Source organism: Vipera berus (genome assembly GCF_964194415.1).
Source record: "Vipera berus genome assembly, chromosome: 2".
Taxonomy (NCBI): domain Eukaryota; kingdom Metazoa; phylum Chordata; class Lepidosauria; order Squamata; family Viperidae; genus Vipera; species Vipera berus.
The window spans coordinates 25,539,058-25,564,942 of NC_138203.1; the positions used below are offsets into that span (position 1 = coordinate 25,539,058).

General features: G+C 37.8%; 1 protein-coding gene across 3 annotated transcripts in view; it reads right to left on the bottom strand.

The window, feature by feature from the left end:
• The window catches only part of PLPP1 (phospholipid phosphatase 1), an 80,208-nt gene that overhangs the window by 40,732 nt on the left and 13,591 nt on the right, over positions 1–25,885 (bottom strand). Inside the window, exons 1-2 of one of the 3 annotated variants that reach the window (XM_081317115.1) lie at positions 21,132–21,286; positions 6,200–6,351 (exon numbers count right to left, since the gene is read on the bottom strand). In XM_081317115.1, the coding sequence (XP_081173241.1) occupies positions 6,200–6,298 (99 nt within the window). In that variant the 5' untranslated portion in view covers positions 6,299–6,351; positions 21,132–21,286. Of the gene's footprint in view, positions 1–6,199; positions 6,352–21,131; positions 21,287–25,885 lie in introns of those variants that run through there. The other 2 variants (XM_081317113.1, XM_081317114.1) reach the window with 2 other exon arrangements.

A 25,885-nucleotide genomic window follows, 5' to 3' on the forward strand; every position in this document is an offset into this window, starting at 1 on the left:
AAGGCAAAGATACAAAAATATTAAATACCACAATCATTCATCATCTAAACTCCTATAGGAGATCCATGTAGCTTATAGATTTGGCAGCTGGAACCAATAAACTTTTCATAAAAACATAAAAGTACCACCTTGTTATGGCCATTTGAAGGACAATTTTCTTTTTCTTTGGCATATTTTACAGAAAGGGTGGACAGGAGAAGAGAGAAAAGAATATTTAGCTTATCCTCAAGACTTGTTGTTGTTAGCTGAGAAGTCGTGTCCGACCCATCGCAACCCTATGGACAATGTTCCTCCAAGCCTTCCTGTCCTCTACCATCTTCTGGAGTCCATTTAAACTCACGCCTACTGCTTCAGTGACTCCATCCAGCCACCTCATTCTCTGTCGTCCCTTTCTTCTATTGCCCTCAATCTTTCCCAGCATTAGGCTCTTCTCCAGTGAGTCCTTCCCAAAGTATTTGAGTTTTAGCTTCAGGATCTGGCCTTCTAAGGAGCAGTCAGGGTTGATCTCCTCTAGGACTGACCGGTTTGATCGCCTTGCAGTCCAAGGGACTCGCAGGAGTCTTCTCCAGCACCACAGTTCAAAGGCCTCAATTCTTTGGCACTCAGCCTTTCTTATGGTCCAGCTTTCACTGCCATAATTGCAACTGGGAAGACCATAGCCTTGACTATACGCACTTTTGTTGACAGGGTGATGTCTCTGCTTTTTAGTGTGCTGTCTAGATTTGCCATGGCTTTCCTCCCCAGGAGCAAGCGTCTTTTAATTTCTTGGCTACAGTCCCCATCTGCGGTGATCTTGGAGCCTAGGAAAATAAAATCTGTCACTACCTCCATTTCTTCCCCATCTATTTGCCAGGAATTGAGAGGGCCGGATGCCATGATCTTGGTTTTCTTAATGTTAAGTTTCAACCCATGTTTTGCACTCTCCTTCTTCACCCGCAACAAGAGGCTCTTTAGTTCTTCTTCACTTTCTGCCATTAGAGTGGTATCATCTGCATATCTTAGGTTGTTGATATTTCTTCCGGTAATCTTAATTCCAACTTTTGATTCATCTAGCCCTGCCTTTCTCACGATGTGCTCTGCATATAAGTTAAACAGGCAGGGCAACAGTATACAGCCTTGCCGGACTCCTTTCCCAATTTTGAACCATTCAGTGGTTCCGTGTCCAGTTCTCACTGTTGCTTCTTGGCCCACATACTGTATAGGTTTCTCAAGAGACAAATAAGATGGTCTGGTACGCCCATCTCTTTAAGAACTTGCCACAGTTTGTTGTGATCCACACAATCAAAGGCTTTAGCATAGTCAATGAAGCAGAAGTAGATGTTTTTTCTGGAACTCCCTAGCTTTCTCCATGATCCAGCGTATGTTGGCAATTCGATCTCTAGTTCCTCTGCCTCTTCGAAATCCTGCCTGTACTTCTGGTAGTTCTCGATCCACATACTGCTGGAGTCTAGCTTGTAGGATTTTAAGCATAACTTTACTAGCATGTGGAATGAGTGCAATGGTGCGATAGTTGGAACATTCTTTGGCACTGCCTTTCTTTGGAATTGGAATGTAAACTGATCTTTTCCAATCCTGTGGCCACTGTTGAGTTTTCCAAATTTGCTGGAAAATTGAGTGTGGGCACTTTTACTGCATCGTCTTTTAAGATTTTGAATAGCTCAGCTGGAATACTGTCACCTCCACTAGCTTTGTTGTTGCTAAGATTTCCTAAGGCCCATTTCACTTCACATTCTAAGATGTCTGGCTCGAGGTCAGTGACCACCTCATTGTGATTACCAGGGATGTTAAGCTCATTCTTGTATAGTTCTTCTGTGTAATTTTGCCACCTCTTCTTAATCTCTTCTGCCTCTGTTAGGTCCCTGCCATTTTGGTCCTTTATCATGCCCATTTTTGCATGAAACGTTCCCTTCATCTCTCCAATTTTCTTGAAAAGATCTCTGGTCCTCCCTATTCTATTGTTTTCTTCTATTTCTTTGCACTGTTCATTTAAGAAGGCATTCTTATCTCTTCTAGCTATTCTCTGGAATTCTGCATTCAACTGGGTGTATCTTTCTTTTTCTCCCTTGCCTTTCACTTTCCTCCTTTCCTCAGCTATTTGCAAAGCTTCCTCAGACAGCCATTTTGCTTTCTTGCATTTCTTTTTCTTTGGGATGGTTTTAGTTGCTACCTGTTCTACAATGTTCGAACCTCTGTCCATAGTTCTTCAGGCACTCTGTCTATCAGATCTAATTCCTTAAATCTATTTGTCACCTCTACTGCATATTCAACAGGGATTACCTACGGCAACACCTGCGGCTGGCGTCAACTTCCCTCCGTCCAGTGCGCTCCCACAGAGAGGGCCTCCTCAGGGTGCCTCTGATCAAAGAATGTCGATTGGTGGCCCCCAGGGGGAGGGCGTTCTCTGTGGGCGCGCCAGACCTGTGGAACCGCTTGCCGGTTGAGCTCCGGATGGCCCCCGACCTTCACTCCTTCCGGCGCGATCTAAAAACGTATCTTTTTGAGCAATCTGACCTGGTTTGATTGGTTAGGGTTGGGGTTTTAATATGTTTTTAATTACTGTTTTAAACTTGGGCATTACATTTAATCGTTTTTTAACTTTTGTATTTTTTTTTATATTTATTGCCCTGTACACCGCCCTGAGTCCTTCGGGAGAAGGGCGGTATAAAAATATAATAAATAAATAAATAAATAAATAAATAAATAAATAAATAAATAATGATTTAATTCATACCTAAGTGGCCTAGTGCTTTTCCCTACTTTCTTCAGTTTAAGCCTAAACTTTGCAACGAGAAGCTCATGGTCTGAACCACAGTCAACTCCTGGTCTTGTTTTTACTGACTGTATAGAGCTTCTCCATCTTTGGCTGCAGAGCACATAGTCAATCTGATTTCTGTGTTGACCGTCTGGTGATGTCCATTTGTAGAGCCATCTCTTGGGTTGTTGGAAAAGAGTGTTTGCTATCACCATCATATTCTCTTGACAAAATTCTATCAGCCTGTGCCCTGCTTCATTTTGTACTCCAAGGCCAAACTTGCCTGTTATTCCAGTTATCTTTTGGCTTCCTACTTTAGCATTCCAATCTCTCATGATGATAACATCATTTTTTGGTGTTAGTTCTATAAGGTGCTGTAGGGCTTCACAGAACTGGTCAATTTCATCCTCTTCAGCACCGGTGGTTGGGGCATAGACTTGGACTACTGTGATATTGAATGGTTTGCCTTGGATTCGAACTGAGATCATTCTGTCATTTTGAGGATTGTATCCCAGTATTGCTTTTCCTACTCTTTTACTGACTATGAAGACTACTCCATTTCTTCTGAGGGATTCTTGCCCGCAGTAGTATACCTGATGGTCATCTGAATTAAATTCACCCATTCCTGTCCATTTTAGTTCGCTGATACCTAAGATGTCGATGTTCAGTCTTGTCATCTCTTGTTTGACTACATCCAGCTTTCCTTGATTCATGGATCTTACATTCCAGGTTCCTATGGAGAAAAAATCTTTACAGCATCGGACTTTCCTTTCACCACCAGACATATCCACAGCTGAGCGTCCTTTCGGCTTTGGCCCAGTCGCTTCATTCTTTCTGGCGCTACTAGTACTAGCCCTCTGCTCTTCCCCAGTAGCATATTGGACGCCTTCCGACCTGAGGGGCTCATCTTCCAGCATCATATCGTTTTGCCTTTTGGTACTGTCCATAGGGTTTTCATGGCAAAGATACTGGAGTGGGTTGCCATTTCCTTCTCCAGTGGTGTTCTGTACCAGCCTGCTACCGGCCCTGCAGAAAAGGCAGGGACAACCCCTTTACAAACGACAAGAGGCTGGAATTACGCCTGCCAAATTTATAGCTACAAAAATAAACAAGACACGAACCAAGAAACAGGAGCTTTAAGAAACACGAACTATCCAAGCGGTTGCCTTCAGCAAACCAGCCCTCCCCACACATTCCCCTTATATAGAGTTCAGGGCGTGGCTTCTCTCTGCCTCCTTCCGAGAAGCCCCATTGCCTTCCTCTGTTTACTCCTAATTGACTGCCTCCTGCGTCGGGCGTCCTTGAACAGGGTCAGCTGTGGGTCATCTTCATCCACGCTGTCAGGCTCACACAGCTGGGTCTCCGTGGTGACCAAGTGGGAGGGGCCTGGCTGAGGGCTCTCATCAGCAAGATCTTCAACCCCCTCAGCAAGGTCTTCAACACCCCCCTCCTCCTCCTCTGAGTCGTCCGACCCAACTGCCGAACCCACAGGCTGACCCTGAATCACAACAAGTGGATCACGTTTTGTCAGAACTCTCTGCTATGACCTTTCCGTCTTGGGTGGCCCTGCACGGCATAGCTCATAGCTTCATTGAATTACACAAGCCCCTTCGCCACGACAAGGCAGTAATCCATGAAGGGGATCCTCAAGACTATCAGTCAATAAAATAAAGAGAAGTACATTTAAAGATTCAGTGTTTAAAGGTTCAGTTATCATATGTTTATTTGGATCCACTTAAGGATAACTCAAGCTTTAATGATAAATTAAGAACAAATGCTATGCAGTATTCTCTATACACAAGATCCTGAGCAAGGTGCTATACAGACCAGATAACTGTCACAGAAATTGTTACTTTCAGAAGGAAAATCTTCCAGCATGGCTTACCAATTTTTAAAGTCATTTTTTGCCTCCAACCTTATAACTGAAAATATAACAAAAAGGAAAAGGATGGAGAGACAGAGGGAGAGCAAAAAAGAAACTTAAAGAATAGATCATAAGATCACAAAAAGTCAGTTAGGTGATACAGAAATGCGTAAGATAGCGTGACCATTTCCATTAGGTGATAAGTCAGAGACAAAGTGAAGTCAGTCTTTAGCACAGTAGACGGGATCAAATATTTAATCCCTCTTTCTTTCTGGATTTGCTGAAGATGCTAATCTCATTTGAATTTCCTCTCAGCTTCACACCCAAACCAAGTCTTCCTCTCATTATCCTCCTTTGCAGATAATTTAGTCCACAAAGAGAATCAAGAAATAGGGTGGATACATTTGGGAAGGACTGCAATCTGTTGTTTACAGATTAAGTATATAAAATAATTCCTCAAGGATTTCCTGTGGGACTTGACTTTGGATTTTTGCCCTACAGGAAATCTACCAGGAATGAACACTAGCTTTTAAAAATCCACAAGATCATCAGTAGGGTGACCATGAGCCAAAATGAAGTGTCCATGCTTCTCCTGGTTCCAACTGCATGATGGGTGTGGGAGGGGATTTTATTTACTTTAGAAATATTGGAGAGAACAAAAATATTTACAGAGCTTAAATGTTTTAAGTGCACTATATTTATTTGAGAAGGGGAGGGGGGAGGGGAAGAGGGGCAGGAGAAAGGGAAGAGGAGAAGGAGGAGAGCCTTCTCATATATCTTCTGTTACTATTAATAAAGAAAAGTTCCATCTATATACATATATACATATATACATGTATACATATATATATATCCATATATATGTATGTATGTATATGTATATGTATATGTATATGTATATGTATATGTATATGTATATGTATATGTATATGTATATGTATATGTATATGTATATGTATATGTATATGTATGGCAATTGGCCCGATTAGAAAACCATGCCTCATACTGAAAAAAAAGAAAATGTGTGAGTTTATCCAGATTTACTTTTACTACAATCCTGGAACATGATTTTGGACTTGGATTTCTCTTTCTGTGGAAATTCCAGAGTAAATCATTTTCCAGATCAGAACACGTCAAAGATGAAAAAGACATTTACAAAAGGACACTGACCAGGACACTGCCTTTACAACTTCAGGGGTAGGGTATGCAATATATGAGACTGTTCATTTTCAGCTATAATTTTGCTGCTTCTCCCTTGTGTATTTTTTTCAAACCAAACAATTTAAACCTAGTATTAGCTCCTCTAATTCTTTCCCATAAAATAAGACTTTGCATGCAAACAGGTTAATAAAAGCTTTAAGAAACATTACATTTTGAAGTTTAAAAAATGTACAAGAATTCTGTGAACAAAAAAAAACCCTCCACCCAAAACAATTTCTTTTTGTCCAAATGAAAGGCTTAAACCAGTGGTATCTTTCTTCCAGCCACCAAGTACCATCTTTGATACCATATTTACCCAATAATACAAGATACGGCAACTTCCAAATACAGTCTAATGGAGGAAAATGAGGGATAAAACTTACAACAATTATATCGAGAGGAATAATTATCCCCGCTAACAACTGATATGAAATGGTGTCATCTTTGTAAGGGTAGTGGATGGATTCATCATTACAGAACATTCCTCGTTTGAAAGGAGCACCCCTCGCAGTCAGAATTGCAAAAGGCAAGGCAGCTAGCAAAAAGAATAAGATAATTGTGTTATACAGGATGTTTTAGAAATTTTTAACCCCAAGCCTTTCTATCCAGAGCCAGGAGCAAAGTCACGGAGGCAACATGCAAGTTGGATTATTTTCGAGACATACTAGTGTGAATCATACTTTGAGGCTTATAGTATAATAAAATCTAGTGTAGGCAGTAGTGGGATTAAGCCAGTTCACACCAGTTCAGCAGAACCGGTAGCTAATTTTTTGTTGCCCAGGCCCAGAATGGACATTTTGAAGCAGCATCCCCACAGACAACCGGTTGTTCACATATCTGAATCCCACCACTGAGTGTAGGAACAAATTGACTTGTCTGACGTCTCTTCACCCATATAAAAGGCCTGAAATTTACATTCAATTAGTATTATTAGATTCATCACCTGTTCATCTGTTTCTTATTGATAAATTATTGATAAATAAGACATATTTAGGATTTTCTCCAAGTCAAGACTTTTCCCCAGAGACAGGTACTTGCAATTTGTAAAATGGGATTGGTAAATATACCAAAGCAGGATATAAGAAGAAACAAGCAGAAGAACATGGAAAACTTGGTCACTGATTATACTGTAAAATGCTTAGGACATTTTTGTTTGCTTCTTCCTCAAACATTTCCTCCACATATTCATCTAACATGAACCTAATTTTACTGTAATTAACATACAAGAGAGAAAACAGTAATTATAAAAACTGTAGAATTTCAAAATCTGAGCTTGAATGAGTGTATGTACCAAATTTAATTGGCATTGGCTTAAAGTAATCTACTGAAGAATTAACTGACACAGTAAATCAAAAGAAAAATAAAGACACCTGTCAGGAATAGGGCTCAGTTCTGATTTATCCAAAGACATAATATGCTCTCAGTTAAGCAGGCAAGGTCATACAGTCAGATGGAAGCTGTAATGTAATATATTTGGGCACATTAGGAAAGGTTGATCCAAGATTACAAATCTGTTCTGTAATTCAGTGTGCTGCAAAAGATGCAGCGTGCTTTACAGTACCAGAGGTTACATGAATTCTGGAACCAAGAATGAGGCATCTAAATACTGCATATGTTCAGTCTAGCAGGAAAGTATCAAGAAATCCAGTTCAAAACCAAATGTTTGAAAATCATAATAAAGCTTTACTTGCTAAAGAAAAAATGAATTTCCTTTAGTTAAACTCAGTTCTTGCTAATATCCATGATGGTTTCTTTATAGCAACAAGGAAGCAGTTTGCCACTGCATTCCTGAGATTTTTTTAAATTTCACATTCCTGAATTGATATAGAAAAACATCTATAAAAGTTAAATGAAAATGCCACAGAAGTTTCTAAATACTAATAAACAGCATGAACCTGAATTATTGCACTCTGAATATACAACACCACAATCTATTACCAACAATTTAAAAGTTTGTTTTCACCAGATTTAAAAAAGTATCAGCTATAAGACTAATTCCATATACTAGAATAAACTCATGTCCAGACAGTATTTAGGTTTAACTATAAATGGAAAATTCCACAATTAATTTGGATTTGATTTGTTTCAATAAAATTATCACAGAATTCCAAAGATACAACCTTGGACTCAAAAAATAGAGGAATTCATTAATTTCCTCACACGACAGAAATTATTTTTATTCAGCAAAACTGTTAAATGTTAAATAAATAGCCAGAATATTCTCCGGGATCTTGAACCATAAGTATTATTCCCCCCAGAAACATTTATATATTACTCACATTTAACTCATTGCTTAATAAAATGCAGACTGGGAAGGTGGAGCAAGAGACAAAGCATGACATAGTCATTTTTACCTTTTATCTTTAATCAAAACTGAATTTTCATATAATTAAGGTAGCAAAGCACGACCATGCAAAAGGCTTAAAACCTCAACACAGATGTTCAAATCATCTTTTTAATACTAGAAAATCAAGATTTGAACTTGGAGCTAGAAGCCCAAATACTGCATATAGTGGAATTAACTTTAGATGTATAAATTATGGTGAAAAGAACAAAAGGTGCAATAATTGTAATCTATGATAAACTGTCAGTCCATAGTTACTCTTTAAACTGTTCTCTAGATTCCAAAAAGTAGCAATGATGCAGCTTGATATGGAAAACATTCCCAGACTGCAAAAAAAGTCAGAAGTGGGCATACATGTGGACATCACAAAAAGGTCAATTTTTAGAAAATTTCACCGTTTTTTATATATATACATAATCCTCTACTTATGATTGCAATTGGAATCAAAATTGCCATTACTGTACTAAGACGATTGTTAAGTGAATCATGGTTGTAAAGTGAATATGGCTTCCTCCCATTGACTTTGTTTGTTGGAAGGTCTCAAATGGTGATCACATGACCCCAGGACAACCATCACAAATCCATGCCAGTTGCCAAGCACCTGGATTTTGATCATGTGACAGTGGAGATGCTGCTATGGTCATAAGTGTAAGGACCAGCTGTAAATTATTTTTTCAGTGCTGCTGTAACTTACAGTGGTCACTAAACACAAGATTGTAAATTAAGGATTATCTATATTTCAACTCAGGCTGCAAAATATTCCACTTGGCCATGTTTTTGGGGTTGTTTCAGTCAAATCTACCATTGAATACATTGGCAAAAGCATTTAAAACATTTTCTAATACAAAGCTTAGGTTTATTTGCATTAACTGTAATTTTTTGATTCAGACAGGAAATGCTAGATTTATTCATGGTGTGATTTTTTTTACACCTTCTTGGAGGTGTTGTTTTATTCTTGCAAAATATTGCTATAGCGTAGAGAAGATTAAAAAAAATGTGACATACCCCAGGGCTCTCAAATATGGTGACCACTAAACCAAGGTATGTATCATGTCCAATTGATTACAAGGTATTGCCTGACTAGCCAGCCACACCAAAATTCTAAGAACCCCTTAGCTTGTTTTTCAACTTCACCATTTTTTAAAAAAATTAGAATTGCCTTAAAAATGTTATTTTGTGCATTTAGAAATGTGAAATGTGATTATATTAATATATATAATTTCCCCCTTTTCTGCCTATTTATTTATTTTTATTTGGTTTTTTGTTAACTTGGATAGTTGTATTTTGTGTAACTTTTGTGTATTTCTTTTTGTGGGTTTTTTGTATACTGTTTTCTTTTTGTTTCTTTCTGTAAAATGTGTTAAGAAAAATAATTTTTAAATGGAAAAAAATCAGTATCGTTGTGCAAAACATTTCAATAATCCCCAAGAATTATGAGAATCATCATGTTTCAAAGAAGCACATCAACTGCATACTTACAGTAACAGGAAAATACAACCAAACTTCATGCCTGAGCCTACGCACACAGACCCCACCTTTGCAAATATTTATTTACTAAAATCACATTTTACATTTTAGAAGTATGTTTGCTATGTCCAAGTTCTTCTATAATTGTGATGTACGAAGTAGATTTTTACCATTTCCCCAAAGCTGTTTCCATGTGGAATTCAGCCTACTTCTCATTTGTGAGGAGAGGTTATGCATTCAATTGTGTCTGACTCTTGGCGATTCTTTGGGCCCGGTCTGTCCACCTCTCATTTCTCTTCACTGTTATAGCCTACCGTAGACCTGAGACAAGTTCTAACTTCAATGAACAAAGTCCTCACAATTCTATAAAGGGCACATTTTGTGTAGATGTGCCTCTTTATATGAAAGAATCTTAATAAACTGATGCAAGCATTAACAGACATCTTTACTCAGTCAATGGAAATAAAGTTTAGAAAGAGAATATATTACTATTTTGAATACACCGTGTTTCCATTATACATTTAGCTGAATTAGTTAAAGACCTAATGAACTCATTTCCATTTTGTGCAAACCTCAGCTAGGTTTGGTTTATGTGTGACTAAGTGTGTTTGGTTAGTTTATGATGTATTGTACATACTTTGCAAACTCAGGCAGAAAGTTAATTCAGAAACTAGGTTAAACATGTTCTGTGAGCACAACCTATGCATGACCAACCTGAGATACACATGCCATTCACCTAACATATCTGAAAATAAGAATCTGATGAAATTATAACCAAGACATAGACATAGGCTCATATATATTCTCCATGAGTTTGTAAAGAATCAAACATTGCTGGGATCATTTTCAAGAGTGGGGCATTTTCTCTTTGCTATTAGTCCTCACTTGCAATCCATCAGATTCCCCATCTTTTCAGTTTTCCCATGTTTCCACCAGCCATTCTGAACAGGAATAGACAAGTGAGATCTACAGTTAAAAAGTGTGAAGCATTCTTATTAAATTGGGGTTTTTCCTAGTATCTCAATTTCATTCCCCATCTTACAATGTATGTTGAATCCTTATGATGTTGTAAGGTCCCCAATCCCATATTAATTTTTCTACCCACTTTATATCCTTTTGGATTTTTGTTACCATCTCCGTAACATCTACCCTTAAATGCAGGAAATAAAAGGAATAATGTAGCATGCAATCAAGCTCTAACTTGTTTAGGAAACTATAGTGTTACCATGCCACACCATCCCTAGCTAAAGCAGTAGCATTCAAAAGGCTTTTACAATCCATTACTCAACTTTTTCCATTTAAAGGCCAAAAGTACAAAAGTTATTTGTTTAGCATATGTACACACTCCACCGAACTCTACCACACTAAACTCTACCAGAGAATTACCTATATGATATGATGCTTATAATACCACTTAACAATGATAAGTTATTAACACATTTAATTACAGACAAGGGGAAGAAAAGAAAGAAGCTTCTATAGCCTAGCAACATTAAAAGGACATTCTGAATGGCTTTCAGAGCATTCCAAATTCAGTCTTTAAAGATGCTTTGGAACATCCAGGACTACAAACACAGCAGGTCTTCCCTTCTCAAAAATGGATCATCTTCCAGAATACAATAGTAGTGCTGCTGTTCAGGACCCATTATAATCCATCAATTGCTTTCTCACAGTGGCTAATTAGATGAAGCACAAAAAAAACCTTCCAAAAAGACTTCAATTCATTTTCCTATTGTGGAGAGATGCAGAGGGAGTAGCCCTTTAAGGGAGGCGTTCTGCTCCACAAGCAATGCAGAACAATACTCACCTGTCTTCTTCAGTTCATGTTCTGCATAACAAAATGTTTCTTCTAAATGACTGCCAAGATAAGAAAAACTTCTTGGGGGGCACTGGAGGGTAGGGAGGAATAATAAACGATTCTATTAATTTGGCTCCCAAGTCTAGTTTAGTTTCAAGCTTACCTTCAAGCTTACCCACAAATAGAGCCATTGTTAAAAAAGAGAGAGGTATAAACATCTTTTGTAAAATCTCAAAACTAATTACAGGTAGTCTTTGACTTACAACAGTTCGTTTAATGACTGTTCGAAGCTACAAGGGCACTGAAAAAGTGACTTACGACCATTTTTCACACTTATGACCAATGTAGCATCCCTGGTCACGTGAATTACATTTGGATGCTTGACAACTGACTCACCATTATAATGGTTGCAGTGTCCCAGAGTCATGTGATCTCCTTTTGAGACTTTCTGACAAGCAAAGTCAATAGGGAAGCCAGATTCATTTAACAACTGTGTTACTAATTTAACAACTGCAGTGATTCACATAACAAACATGGCAAGAAAAGTAAAATGGGGCAAAACTCATTTAACAAATTTTGGGGTCAATTTTGGTCGTAAACCCAGGGATGGGAGGAAAGAAGGGGTGGGGGGCATGAGAAAAATTACTGTGGCTCAATAGCTATACCATAGTATTCCTGTCTGGCAAGGAGCTTAATGGAGCATTTATTGGAAGACGACATGCTGGATGAAACCCTGTATATAAACACTCATAAAGGTAAAGGTTCCCCCGCACATGTGTGCTAGTCGTTTCCAACTCTAGGGGCCGGTGCTCATCTCCGTTTCAAAGCCGAAGAGCCAGCGCTTGTCCGAGGACGTCTCCGTGGTCATGTGGCCGGCATGACTAGACGCCAAAGGCACACGGAACGCTGTTACCTTCCCACCGCAGTGGTCCCTATTTTTCTACTTGCATTTTTACGTGCTTTTGAACTGCTAGGTTGGCAGAAGCTGGGACGAGTAACAGGCGCTCACTCTGCTACACGGCACTCGAGATTCGACCCGCCAAACTGCCGACCTTCAGATCGACAAGCTCAGCGTCCTAACCCACTGAGCCACCACGTCCCTGCCTATAAACACTCATATCACAGGGCAAATGTGTAGCATTTTTACATGTTAGAAAATGTTAATTATTTTCCTGTACAAGTCCAAATAACAGCAAGCCCTCTAAAGCAGCTATCTAAATTGTACCAATAGAGAAACTTTTGCTAGACTCAATACTGAGATGAGTATTCACAATTTCCAACAATAGTTAACATATCAGTAAGCAGGATGAACTAGAAATTCAGGTAAATGAGGGCGGATATGATATTGTTGCCATTACAGAAACATGGTGGGACGAAACCCACAAATGGAACAGACAGCTAGAGGGATTTAAATTATTTAAATCCTTTATCTCTACAGAAATAGAGCACAACAATGATGAAAACTGTAAACTTGAATGTATTTGGGTCAATAGAAAAGGGGAAAAAATGACATTGCCATAGGTGTACACTATAGGCCGCCCAACCAAGCAGAGGAAATAGATAAACTTTTTGCTAGTCAGTTAACTAAGGTATGTAGGAAGCGCATCACAATAGTAATGGGGGACTTTAATTACCCTGATATCAACTGGGAGACAAATTCTGCACCAAGTGGAAGATCTAACAGATTCCTGACAAACCTAGCTGACAACTTTCTCTCCCCAAAAGTAGAGAAGGGAACTAGGGGATTAGCCATATTGGATTTAATTCTCACTAACAGAGATGAAATGATAGAAAGTGTCAAAGCCACAGGAACCTATGTATAAGCAGGCATATTTATTTATTAATGGGATTTATATCCCGCCCTATCTCCCGAAGGACTCAGGGCGGCTAACAACAAAACATATAATAAGTACAGAAATTAAGATAAAAATAAAATTAAAATCATCTGTGCAATAAATTAAAATTAAAAACTAAAAATAAATTAAAAATTGTAAATATAATTAATTAAAATGCCTGTCAGTCCAGGTCAGCCTGGTGGAATAGAAGTGTTTTGAGGCCGCGGCATACATAGAATGAAGGCTACTGCTAAGCTTGTAAGCCGCCCTGAGTCTTCGGAGAAGGGCGGGATATAAATGGAATTTTTTAAAAAAAAACCTTGGGGGGAAGTGATCATGCAATATTGGAATTCAACATTATGGAAGCACAAGCAATAGAATACAGCCAAACTAGAGTCTTGGACACAGGTCTGCAACCCGCGGCTCCGGAGCCGCATGCGGCTCTTTCAGCCGTCTCCTGCGGCTCCCAGTCCTCTGCCATGTGCAGTCGAAAAAAAAAAGTGGGACTAAAAAAGTTCAACCAATCAGTTCAAATATGCAGGGAAGGTGCATATCTCTGAGTCTTCGGAGAAGGGCGGGATATAAATGGAATTAAAAAAATATATCTCACCTTGGCTCCACTCTTCAGTCAAACCCTGTTCTGCGCATGCGCGCATGTATGTGCATGTGCACACATTTTTTGCGGCTCCCAGTTTTTCCTTTTGTGAGGGAACCGGTTCCGAGTGGCTCTTTCACTGTTTCAGGTTGCTGACCCCTGGTCTTGGACTTTAAAAGAGCTAATTTCAATAAACGTAGAGAGACCTTGGGAAGAATTCCATGGATGAGAATCCTAAAGGGAAAAACAACTCAAGAAGCTTGGGAAATTTTGAAAAGTGAGATAATAAAGGCCCTGTCTAGCACAATACTAACAAAGAAGAAAAATAACAGCTTTCAAAAGAAACCAGCATGGCTGCATAAAGAACTCTCTGATAAACTGAAAAATAAAAAGGACAAGTATAAGAAGTGGAAAGAGGGGCACATAACTAAGGCAGAATATCAGCAAACAGCCGTTCCTGCAAAGATGAACTGAGGGAAGCTAAGGCTCAAAATGAACGACCAAAGTCAAAAATAACAAAAAAAGCTTCTTTCAACATATAAGAAACAAGAAAAAAAGTTAAGGAAATGATTGGTCCATTAGTGGGGGAAAGTGGCAAGAAGGTGACAAGCAACAGGGAGAAAGCAGAACTATTTAACTCGTTTTTTGCATCTGTCTTTACACAAAGGGAAAAAACAGTCCAACCTACCCAAACCAGTGCCATAAAAAACAGAATAGAAACGCAAGTTTAGGCAAGAAAATGGTAAGTGAGCACCTGTCCAGCCTCGACGAGTTCAAATCACCAGGACCAGATGGATTACACCCCAAAGTTCTCAAGGAACTGGCAGACGTGATCTCAGAACCACTGAACTATATTTTTCAAAGATCATGGAGCACTGGGGAACTACCAGAGGACTGGAAGAGAGCTGATGTAGTTCCCATCTTCAAAAAAGGGAAAAAATAGATCCAGGAAACTACAGAGCTATCAGCCTGACCTCAATACCTGGGAAGATTCTGGAAAAGATAATCAAACAACAAATCAGCGAACACCTTGATGCGAACAAAGTTATCACTAAAAGCCAATATGGGTTTGTCAAAAACAGATCATGCCAGACAAATCTTATTGCATTCTTTGACCAAGTGACAAAACTAGTGGACCAGAGGAATGCTGTAGATATAATTTACTTGGACTTCAGTAAGGCATTTGATAAAGTAGATCACAACCTACTACTTGATAAGATAGAAAACTGTGGGTTAGATAGCATCACCACCAGATGGATTCGTAGCTGGCTGACAGGCCGTACTCAGCGTGTGGTCCTCAATGGAACTGCATCTACATGGAAGGAAGTGTGTAGTGGGGTGCCCCAGGGCTCTGTTCTGGGCCCAGTGCTCTTCAACATCTTCATCAACGATTTGGATGAGGGGATAGATGGGGAACTCATCAAATTTGCAGATGACACCAAGCTGGCAGGAATAGCCAATACTCCAGAAGATAGACTTAAGATACAGGAGGATTTGGACAGACTTGAACACTGGGCACTATCTAACAAAATGAAATTCAATTGTGAAAAAAGTAAGGTTCTACATTTAGGCAGGAAAAATCAAATGCACAGGTATAGTATAGGTGGTACCTTGCTCGATAGTAGTAACTGTGAGAGAGATCTCGGAGTCCTAGTGGACAATCACTTAAATATGAGCCAGCAGTGTGCTGCAGCTGCCAAAAGAGCCAACACAGTGCTAGGCTGCATTAACAGAGGGATAGAATCAAGATCACGTGAAGTACTAATACCACTTTACAATGCTTTGGTAAGGCCACACCTGGAATACTGCATCCAGTTTTGGTCACCACGATGTAAAAAAGATGTCGAGACTCTAGAAAGAGTACAGAGAAGAGCAACAAAGATGATTGGGGGACTGGAGAATCTTTTAAGTTGTTCTGTTACTGATTCTACCTTATTGGGAGGGAGGGAGGAGCTTACCTAATAATTTGGAAAAAAAACAAGTTTAACACAGGCTGGTGTTAAGACAGATTCTCTTTTCCTCTTCATTACATTGAGCATGCCTGATGGAACCATCTCAGAAAATTCAAAGTCTTACTTAACTCTTGTACAGAACACATTGATTAGAAATAAACATTCTCAGACAATGAGACTGGGTTTTCAGGAAATGTACAGATCTAATCATGTTACAACACAGAATGATAAAGATACCCTTATAGTATTCATGAGTAAGGTAGTACCATAATATGGAGCAGAGGCTAGTTTAAAGGCAGTATATTATTTTCTATGTAATGATTGCTAAGAAGCTCTAGCTATCACTTGTTTATGGATAAGTATGTTGAAGTGCAGAATTGAAATAGGTCATAATTGTGGAGTTTTTATTATGTAATTTCAATTATTTCAAGTACCTTTGAAATCCCTCCATTAAAGATCAAAACCCTAAAGGTTTTTTAAGCTTGAATGGAAAAAACAAATCTGCGAGATTCCACCGTCATGTTGATTTGCAACGCTTCTCATTCAGAGGTTCGGGAAATAACAATTGACGGAAATGTCAAAGCTCCCATATGGCAGTGTGTTGAATTCCAAGAAGATTTTCAGTGTTTTGGAAAATCTTTAGGAATGAAATAAAAAAGTCCCTGACCACTCAACCCAATACAGCACAACCTAAAAAGATGCCAAACATCAAGAATATCTCAGAAACCACAAATAGACTACTACAATCACATGGAGTCAGGGTAGCACATAAGCCAACTAAAACATCCTAAGTAAACCCAAAGACCCAGCAACCCCAGAAGAAAAAACATCATCTACAACATACAATGTAAGAGCTGCAACAACCCTATGTAGGACAAACAGGCAGAACACTGGCAGAACGCATCCATGAACACCAACTGGGAGTCAAAAGGTATGACGAAAATTATTTAATTTCACAACATATAGACAGATTTAAACAAGCAAGCTGAGAGAACACCAAGGACCCCTAAAAAAAAAAGTAAAACAGCAACAAAAGATGACTCAAATTAAAAACACTTACACAAACACAAATACTTCCAAAAATACCAGATTAATCCATAGCTCAGATCTGCAAGGCCTCTGCAGCTGAGAGCCGAGTTATGGATCATAGCTCGGTTCTCAGCTGCAGTGGCCTTCTGGAAAGGCCTCTGAAAGCGAAATGCAGGCGAGAGCTCCATTCTCAGCTACAGAATTAAGCTTCTCCTTCAGCCACAGAAGAAGTGGGCCCGCTGTGCTATTGGTGCTGGAGGGGAGTGGAAAAGACACCCCCCAAAAATAAGACCTGGTGCAAAAGAGACAATCACCTAGCCCAGACATGTCAAACTCGCAATGTCACATGATGTCGCGCGACGTATCAGAACTTTTCCCCCATTGCTGGCAATGGGGTGGGCATGGTTTCCTCGTGACGCATCCAGCCCGCAGGCCAGCAGTTTGACACCCCTGAGAAAAAGACTCCAACACCTCCCCACCAGTAATCAGTATTCAGATCAACATAAATAAACTTCAAGATCAACTTCAGACCAACAATCAAGTAAGCAATACCCCAATCAAGAGACTACCACAGAGCCATTAGTAAACAGCCCAATCAAAGAATCCCTAAGACTTCACCCACCCACCTAGACAGGCAAGACACCAGAATATAAACTGACAGCAAATAGCACTCCGTACTAGCACTGATGACGTTATCTAGTTAGGGTAATGAAACGTCTGCAAGAAAACAAGCAACCTCAGAGACCACCAAGGATCCCCCAAGATCATTATTTGAATGCTAGGCGTATTACTGAAGTATTCCTATGTGGAAATAAGTTGAATTAAACAAAAGTCGAATTTATTTTGAAATAAATATGCATTAAAGAGTAACATTATGTTTATAAGCCTTTTTAGCATGATTATGACTAAGCAAAAGGAATATTTCTATATAAGGCAAAATTAATTTTGCCTGTTATTTAGATAGTAGAAATTATAGGCAGAAATTGGGTACAATGGATTGGTTTAGATCCAAAATTAACTCCCAGACTACTGTTATGAAAACAAATTAATTTAGGACTTTATACTTGCAGCTCTCAGCAGCAATGCTGCATGGAGAAGCCTGGAAACTTTACATTTTAATTAACTGTGGCATGTCTAATTTTTCAGTGTTGTGACTAAATGTAATTATGGGAGGGGCCATTCAATCGTGTTAAATTCTCGAAGACTTCCTAGAAACGTTCCTGCAGTTTTCTTGGCAAACTTTTTCAGAAGTGGTTTGCCATTGCCTCATTCCTAGGGCTGAGAGAAAGTGACTGGTCCAAGGTCACCCAGTTGATTTCATGCCAAAGGGAGGAGTAGAACCGTCTCCTGTTTCCAGCCTGATGCTTTAACCACCACACTGAAATATATTTCTTATGCTTAGCCTATTTCATAAACATAAATAATGTTTAGCCAACTTCTAACTGTAATATACAGTCTTTCCCACTGAACAATTAAATAAACTACACTTCAGGATTTATACAATGAAATTAACTATGATTAATTTAAGATTACATGTAATCTTGACTTGCCTGATGATCACACACAATAAAAAATTTGAACATATGAGACTGCAACTTACTGGGATTTTTTGAACTAGCTCAATCAAAAACCACATTTTGATTAACCATTCTAGTGAACTCATACTATACTTCAAGTTACAAGATGTGCATTTTCCCCCTTGATTACCATTTATCTGTTCAAAACTTAGAATCATACATTTATTTGATTTATGAAAGCAGCAGCATCTTTAGGCAAAATTAAGGATCTAAATTTTTGGGTTTTGACAAAGAGGAAAGGCATAAGAGGTCCTATAATTAGTAGCCTTGAAACTCAAAATGACAAACAGGGATAAAACAATCAGAATGAAAGAAAATAATCTGTCTTATCCATCTTCTGTTTAAGATGCTAGGACTACATCCAATATGAAATCCTGCTTAGACAGTTGAAAAGAAATGCCAAGATTATGTCATGCAGATTATGGTCAGATGAATACATCTGAAAGCATCAGCGCATATCTGGTATGTGATAACTAAACTTGCAATACAAATCAGAGAACGCAGAGCAAGAATACATAAAGAGAATAAGAGATCCAACATTGCCCTGAAAAATGCTGACTCATGAGAAAGTTTGAGAAACAGAGCCGTTTCATGAAGTCTAGAACATTATGTGAGCTTTGGGATTTAGACATAACAGCAAACCACCAATAGCATAAATTAATAGCATAAATCATTTGGAAACAAGCTTCAAGTCGTCACTTGGAAAGAAACTTCAAGTTGTTTCAATTTGATTACTCAAACTCAAATACATTGTGCAGATCTCCTTTTTATTATAGTTTAATATATTAGTTTTATGTTATTTTTTACCAGTCTTTAGTATTAGTTTAATACTGAATAGAATACAGATCTCATGAATTTGGGGAGCATAAAAAGGAATAAGAATATCCCCATAGGCTTAGTAGATGATCATAGCGAGCTATATCCTAATGCCTGAAATGAGTTCATACTGAAAAACTGAGCTACTACTATAAAACTATTTTGGAACTATACTATTTCATATTTTAGCTATCTGAACTCTTAAGAGATCTCTTATGACAAATATTTCGGCATACAGGTAGTCCTTAGCTTACAACCATTTGTTTAGACACTTGTCAACTGGCATGTATTTATGATGGCTGAAGTGTCCCGCAGTCATGTGATCATTTTAATGCAATTCTGGCAAGCAAAGTCATTTGAGAAGCCAGATTCACTTAACAACCGTGTTACTAACTTAACAACTGCAGCAATTCATTTAATAACTACAGCAATAAAGGTCATAAGTTGGGCCAAAACTCGCTTAAAAAGTGTCTTATTTAACAACGGAAATTTTGGGCTCAATTGTGGTCATAAGTCAGGGACTGCCTGTATTCAAAGTTAGATTACATTTTTAAACTGATTATATTTTTTAAAATGTGCAAAGAGAAGAATAGAGTTCACTGGAGATAAGTGGTCAAAAAAATAAAGTAAATAGATAATATTTTTATTACTTCACTGATCAGAATAGTATGGTTTTGTAACAGGGTTTATAGAATTAAAATAGAAACAATAAAAAGTAATAACAAAATATGACTACTAAAGAGATAAAATATTAAACACATAAAATCACTAAATTTTAAAACTAACTTGCAAAGGGATAAAAAACATAGTATAAAAAGAGTATTTTTAAAAATATGACAGTACTGAAGCATGCAGTTGTTGATTTGAATTCTATATTTCAAAAAACATTAACCACATTATTACTACTTGCCTAGCCCTAGCCTAAAGTAGGCTAGGAATATTTACTATTTATTATAAATATTTTTACATAGTTTCACTACCAAAGCTGCTGTTTTATTTTGTGAAAATGAGAAGTTTTAATAATATTTGAATGATATGTGCTTAAATCTACTGAAATTGGATTTTAAAAGTCATTAACTTTGTTCATATATATAACTTTGAATGTAATCTCGCAACAAGCTCACTGCGGTTCTGGACAAAACTTTGCCAAACCTAATAAAGATAACTAATATTAAAAGAAAATATTTAGGTATTCCCTCTTATGTCTATTTTTGCATAAATAATTGGCTAAGCAAAGTTATGTATTAAAAATAAACATCTGGAAAAAATTCATGTAAACATAATACCACTCTAATTAAAACGAATTTTGCATCACTAATTGCTCTATCACAAGTAAATATAAAATCAATTACCCATAAACTCTGATTCTGGTGCTCAAGTGTCACCACGAGATAGACCACTCTGAAAGATGATAGCAGTGTAATCTGTATACAGTAATGTCACTGAAAAAGGAAACAGCAGCTCTGTAGCAATCTGCTGATTAGCACAACTAATCTTGTTCTATGAGATTCATTCCCTGACAAATGAGGATAGGATTACCACTTAATTTCACATTTTTTCCCATTGTGACAAACCTCCTCTATGAACTACTTTTTATTGTCATTGTTTCTTTTCCTTTTTGTTTGCATCTCCTGTACTACATTCTGCCCATTTAGGTTTAAATTATTCTTTAGCTATTTTCCAACCAACAGAAATCCAAATTTATCACCTTGTCATTTCAAAAGAGACAAACTTATTTGGGGCAATAAGCAGGATCTTTGGAGAATTTTAGTGATTCTCAGCTATCATGATAATTAGTCAACTACCCTGAAGTCTTTCTGTTCAAAGCTTTGATGAAATGTGAGTTCTCCACACATACTTAACACTTTCCCCATACAGCTGCCTGTATATTTTGCTACTTACAGAGCAAATGGGCACAGTGAACCCCACTGTGTAGAGGACAGTAGACGTGATGGTACTGTCATGGAACGGGTAGCTGATGCTGTCATCATTACAGAAAAAGCCCCTCTGATACGGCTTTATTTTTGCCAAGTTTAGAACAGCAAGGGGTAAGCCAGCTGTTGGGGGAAAATACATAAAGTTAAATGTAGACAGATGTCATTTTATATTTTTCATCAAGTGCAGAGGAAACTACTGAGCTACATGCAAAAGTCAAGAATTTTCTCCCAGCCAATTTAGCATCATGCAGTGCCCATAGACTCCCCGCACCTCAAAGCATACTATCAATCATTCATTACTCTCGCCTCCTCTAAAATTTAGGCTCAGAACTTCAAGAGTTCCTGCTTCAACATATCTTGCAGGTATTTGGTTAGAGAAAACCTGACCTTTAATCACTAGCAATCAGCTATTGACAGCTGCAGATTGAATGAATAATGCTTAAACATTGAAAATATGTCACTTACATAAAGGAAGTTTATGTCAATGGCATAAATTTACAAATTACATTATTTTAATTTTGATCAATAAGGTAAAATGAGAGCAATCAGAAAAGAAAAGTCTGAAACCTGGATAAAAGAAAAAAGGCGAAAGAAACAGAGGATATTATGGAGAGCATTTTATCTATTTTTATGATGGAAAGATTTTCACAGCTTGATCTGTTCAGCTTTCAGTAGTATAGTAATTTTGCTGGACATGGACTATAGTAAACACCTCACCAATTAATCCAAATATTAGAAAAACATTTTAAAACAATATGGAATTGGGTCTATAAATAGGCTTACTTCTTTTCCTTATACAGCAAAGGTGAAGACTCCTAGATTTCCCACCCTCCCCAACATCTGGCTAAGAAAAATAATTTCTGCAGCAATCTTATAAATGCCTCTGGGATGGAGAAGAACAGAGCATGGAAATATAAGTCACCACCATTTCTGGTTTATGAGCACCTGTGCTTAAATTATTAAGATTTATTCCATAGCGTCAGCATTTGCTATAATTATCACCATCTTCACATAACATATCTATGTCATAGTACCTCTGTGATTAGCTAATCTAATCCTACTGGAAATAACCTAGTATACGTGTACTTCTTCACTTATTCTCTTGAGGTTTTTATGCAAATATTGGAAGTCATGCTGAAATCATTCAAAAGAGGTACACCAAGCCTGTCACCAAATTTTCCAAATGTTCAAATCCATCTAATACAATGGGGATATTCACACATTAAGCTAACACAGATTCTTCAGCTATACCGGTGCTGAGAGCAGCTTCCAACCCCTTCTTGTCTCAGCTTTTATCCTAGCCACCATTATAATGGCTGGCTGGACATCACCTTCGATTTTCTTTACTCAATTTTAAAAACTCCAATACAAACAGAATGGTCCAATTGAGGATGAAGCCATTCTCTGCAGGATAAGAGAAGAGGCAAATACAATCCCTTAATATCTAGTAAAAAAAAATTCCTTGAGGAAAAAAATATTCTGAATCTGGCTAATTCTCTCATACATTAACCTTACCAAGCCATCCAGTTTAGAGACACCCTACATTTAAATATGGCAATATTCCTGAACTACCAGCTAAGTCAAAGTTCTTGAATAATACACTCGTTTCTTGCTGCAGCTGCCACTGTCAGGCAATGAAATTATTCAAAACCATTTTCCGCACTGTCTCCCAACATCAACATTTCCTTTGTGCCATTCGAGCAAGAGCCAGGTTTTAAAATATACAAATATGTATACAAAAAGATTCATTCTATTATGCATAAAGTACTGTTTTAGAAAACAGCCGTTAGAAATGGAATATTCACATCCAGCTAACTGAAGATTATTGTAACTTGAATAGTTTAGTAATATGTATTGGGGGGGGGGGAATTAAGAAGGACAAATTTGAAATGTCTTTAATAAATTAAAAAAAGCCATATGAGGTTCCAGAAATGAAGATCACCTGGCAAAGTAGTATATCTACTGTATGAACATTTCTCTTTTGGACAGACTAAAACGTTATGGCTAGCTACAAAATAAACAAACCTAAAGAGTAAAAGAAATGGGGGAAGGATTGGGAAATCATTTTTTTTCTCAACTCTAGTAAGACCATATTTCTTCTCAGTGTAGGAAACTTTCACATTGGCATTATTTGTGTATATAATCAGTCAACAAGTCTGAGACTCAGAATTTAACCCTTGAAATCTGCAACAGAGATCAATCACCAGGCAGATGAAGAAAAAGTTCATGTGAAGAATCTAGAAAAGTCTATGGACTGTCTGCATCAGGTAACGATGGTGAGGAAAAGCCATGATGCCCAGAGGTGATGGAGATTGCAAACCAATGCATCTGCATAATATCACAGTCACAAATGCTGGACTGGATGGCTCACTCAGTTAAACAAACTTAAGGCAGAGCTTCTACATTTATCCTCTGAAAAGATACTAAACCAGAGGATTAGAACTGCTTTCTAGAGCAAAACTCTACAGAGCCATTGTCTATAGATGGGTAAGTGAAACGTTCCATAACTGGGTGATATTTCCACTTCTACTTTCTAAAAACAAAGCAAGGAACATTTTGCTGATATAATTTTGCAGAATTTAGTCATCTAGAAACCTTCCACTAAATCCTCTTCAGTTTTCCTCTAATTTTCCTTATTTCATAAAACCTTTTTTAAAAATTGTTATTGTGGCACAATTCTTGTGAGGATAGGAAAGGCCAATCCTCAGCTGAGGCACAGCAGGAAGAGATTCTCTGGGGAACATGGACAATACTCAATAAACAGATAAAGTTTCATTCTGAGATAAACATGATCTGGTCCGTTATGTCACAACTCCTAGTGACCACCCCTTCAACTATTTAACTAAAGAGCAAACTGCTTCAATTTATAGATACATTCTGAAGTACAAGGAAGGAAATACAAGGGAGGGAAAGCCCAGAGGAAATTCTGATTAAAATGCTGAAGTCCACAGGAAAATGTGTGCCAACATGTTCATATCCACAGAGATGAAAAATGTGCTTCCCTTGGCAAAAAAAGTCAGTTCAAATACGTTTTTTCACAAACATGTTTACATAAGGAAAATATTTCATTTCAGAATAAGATTTTAAACACTGAAACAAATATTACACACTGCAAAAATAGCTGGTTAACCTAAAATGTTCAGATCACGTACAGGTGATATCAAGAGTAAAATGCTACGTAGTTTAAAACATCCAGCCCAGCACTCTCAAGGAAACATGGAGTCACTTACAAATGAGGATGCAGATCAACTTGCAAATCAAGCTACCCCACAAGTCTGATAAGGCTGTGTCCTCATTACATCAGTTCATAGTGTTAAAGTCAAACCTTTCTTCAAAAAAGAATTTCCCATTTCAAGCAGTGATGGTCCCAGTAAAATGGTTACTGTTTTACTCTGGTGTTATAATGGTGCAGTCTGGGTTGCCACTTGGGGGAGGGTACACTTGGGTCACTTCAGCTCCCATTTTCCAGTGTGGCAGTAAAACATCACTACAAAGTAGGGCCCAAACAGAAATAAGCATAAAAAGCGACAGCTGCTCAGTGTAAATAAAAATGTTGGTAATGCAAATTTTTACTGTAGTTACAGAGGTGGGGTGGGTGGGGAAGGCGAAATAAAGGGGAAAGGACAAAGCACTTTTCACTGGCCAACAAAGAAATATTAATGGATGTGACATCACTGAGTTCTTCTATTGGTTAGGTTAGGAAACATAAATATTGCTTGGCTGTCAAGTCTCAAGTCAACACTATTGATTTACTTGTAAACATGTCCTTTCCCTTAGCCCAGTGTTTTTCAACCTAGGTCACTTTAAGATGGGTATCAGAATTCCCCATCCAGTTGAATTCCACACATCTTAAAATGACCAAGGATGAAAAACATTGTCTTGGTGTCTATGCATACCTACTCACTATAACCATGAGTCGCTCCCTGCATTGTTTTAATTATGGAAATCAGACATTTTGGGTGATGGAAAGGCTGGTCCTTGGGAAGTACTCTTGGACTCAACTGACAATATTAGAGTTTAGAAGGAATTGCATATAGCTTATATGAATTTCCAGCAGGGAGAGCAGATGTTTAATATATTGTCAATTAAGCACCAATAAATCAGTCACCTTTCCTGGTTTTTTTGTGTTGGATTCTAAATTCCATAATCCCCAGAGAACACATCTGCAGCACACCACATTAAATTAGGCTGTACTAAATAATATTTTCCTATATATAGACTTCAAACATTAGCAGTAGAGTTTGCTTTTCTGTTGTTACTAGAAACAAGTTTTGCTTTCTGAAAAATGTTGATGGTAAACAAAGCAAAAGTCACGCAAAAAAATGACATCACACCATCAAGATACAGGCAGGAAAAATACAATAAAAATCCTTTTGTTCAAAGTTTCACAAAGCAGTGTGCAAACTCCTATGTACTCCAAAAACTTTTACCAAGCTAGATAGTTAATGACAGGCAAGAGAACAGCCCCCCCCCAAAAAAAATCCGCAACCATGGCATATGCATTTAAGCATATTCTTTAAGATAAAAGGAGACAACAGACATTCCAATCAGTTCTATTGGATTGTAACATAATTAAAGTATATTATTAATCAACCATCATGGTTAAAGTTTCATTCAAATATTTTGCATATTGATATTTACAATGCTTCCTGAAATACTGCAATGTGCCCAGATTGAAAGGGTTTTTCCTTACTAGTCCAATTTATACAACATCAATTG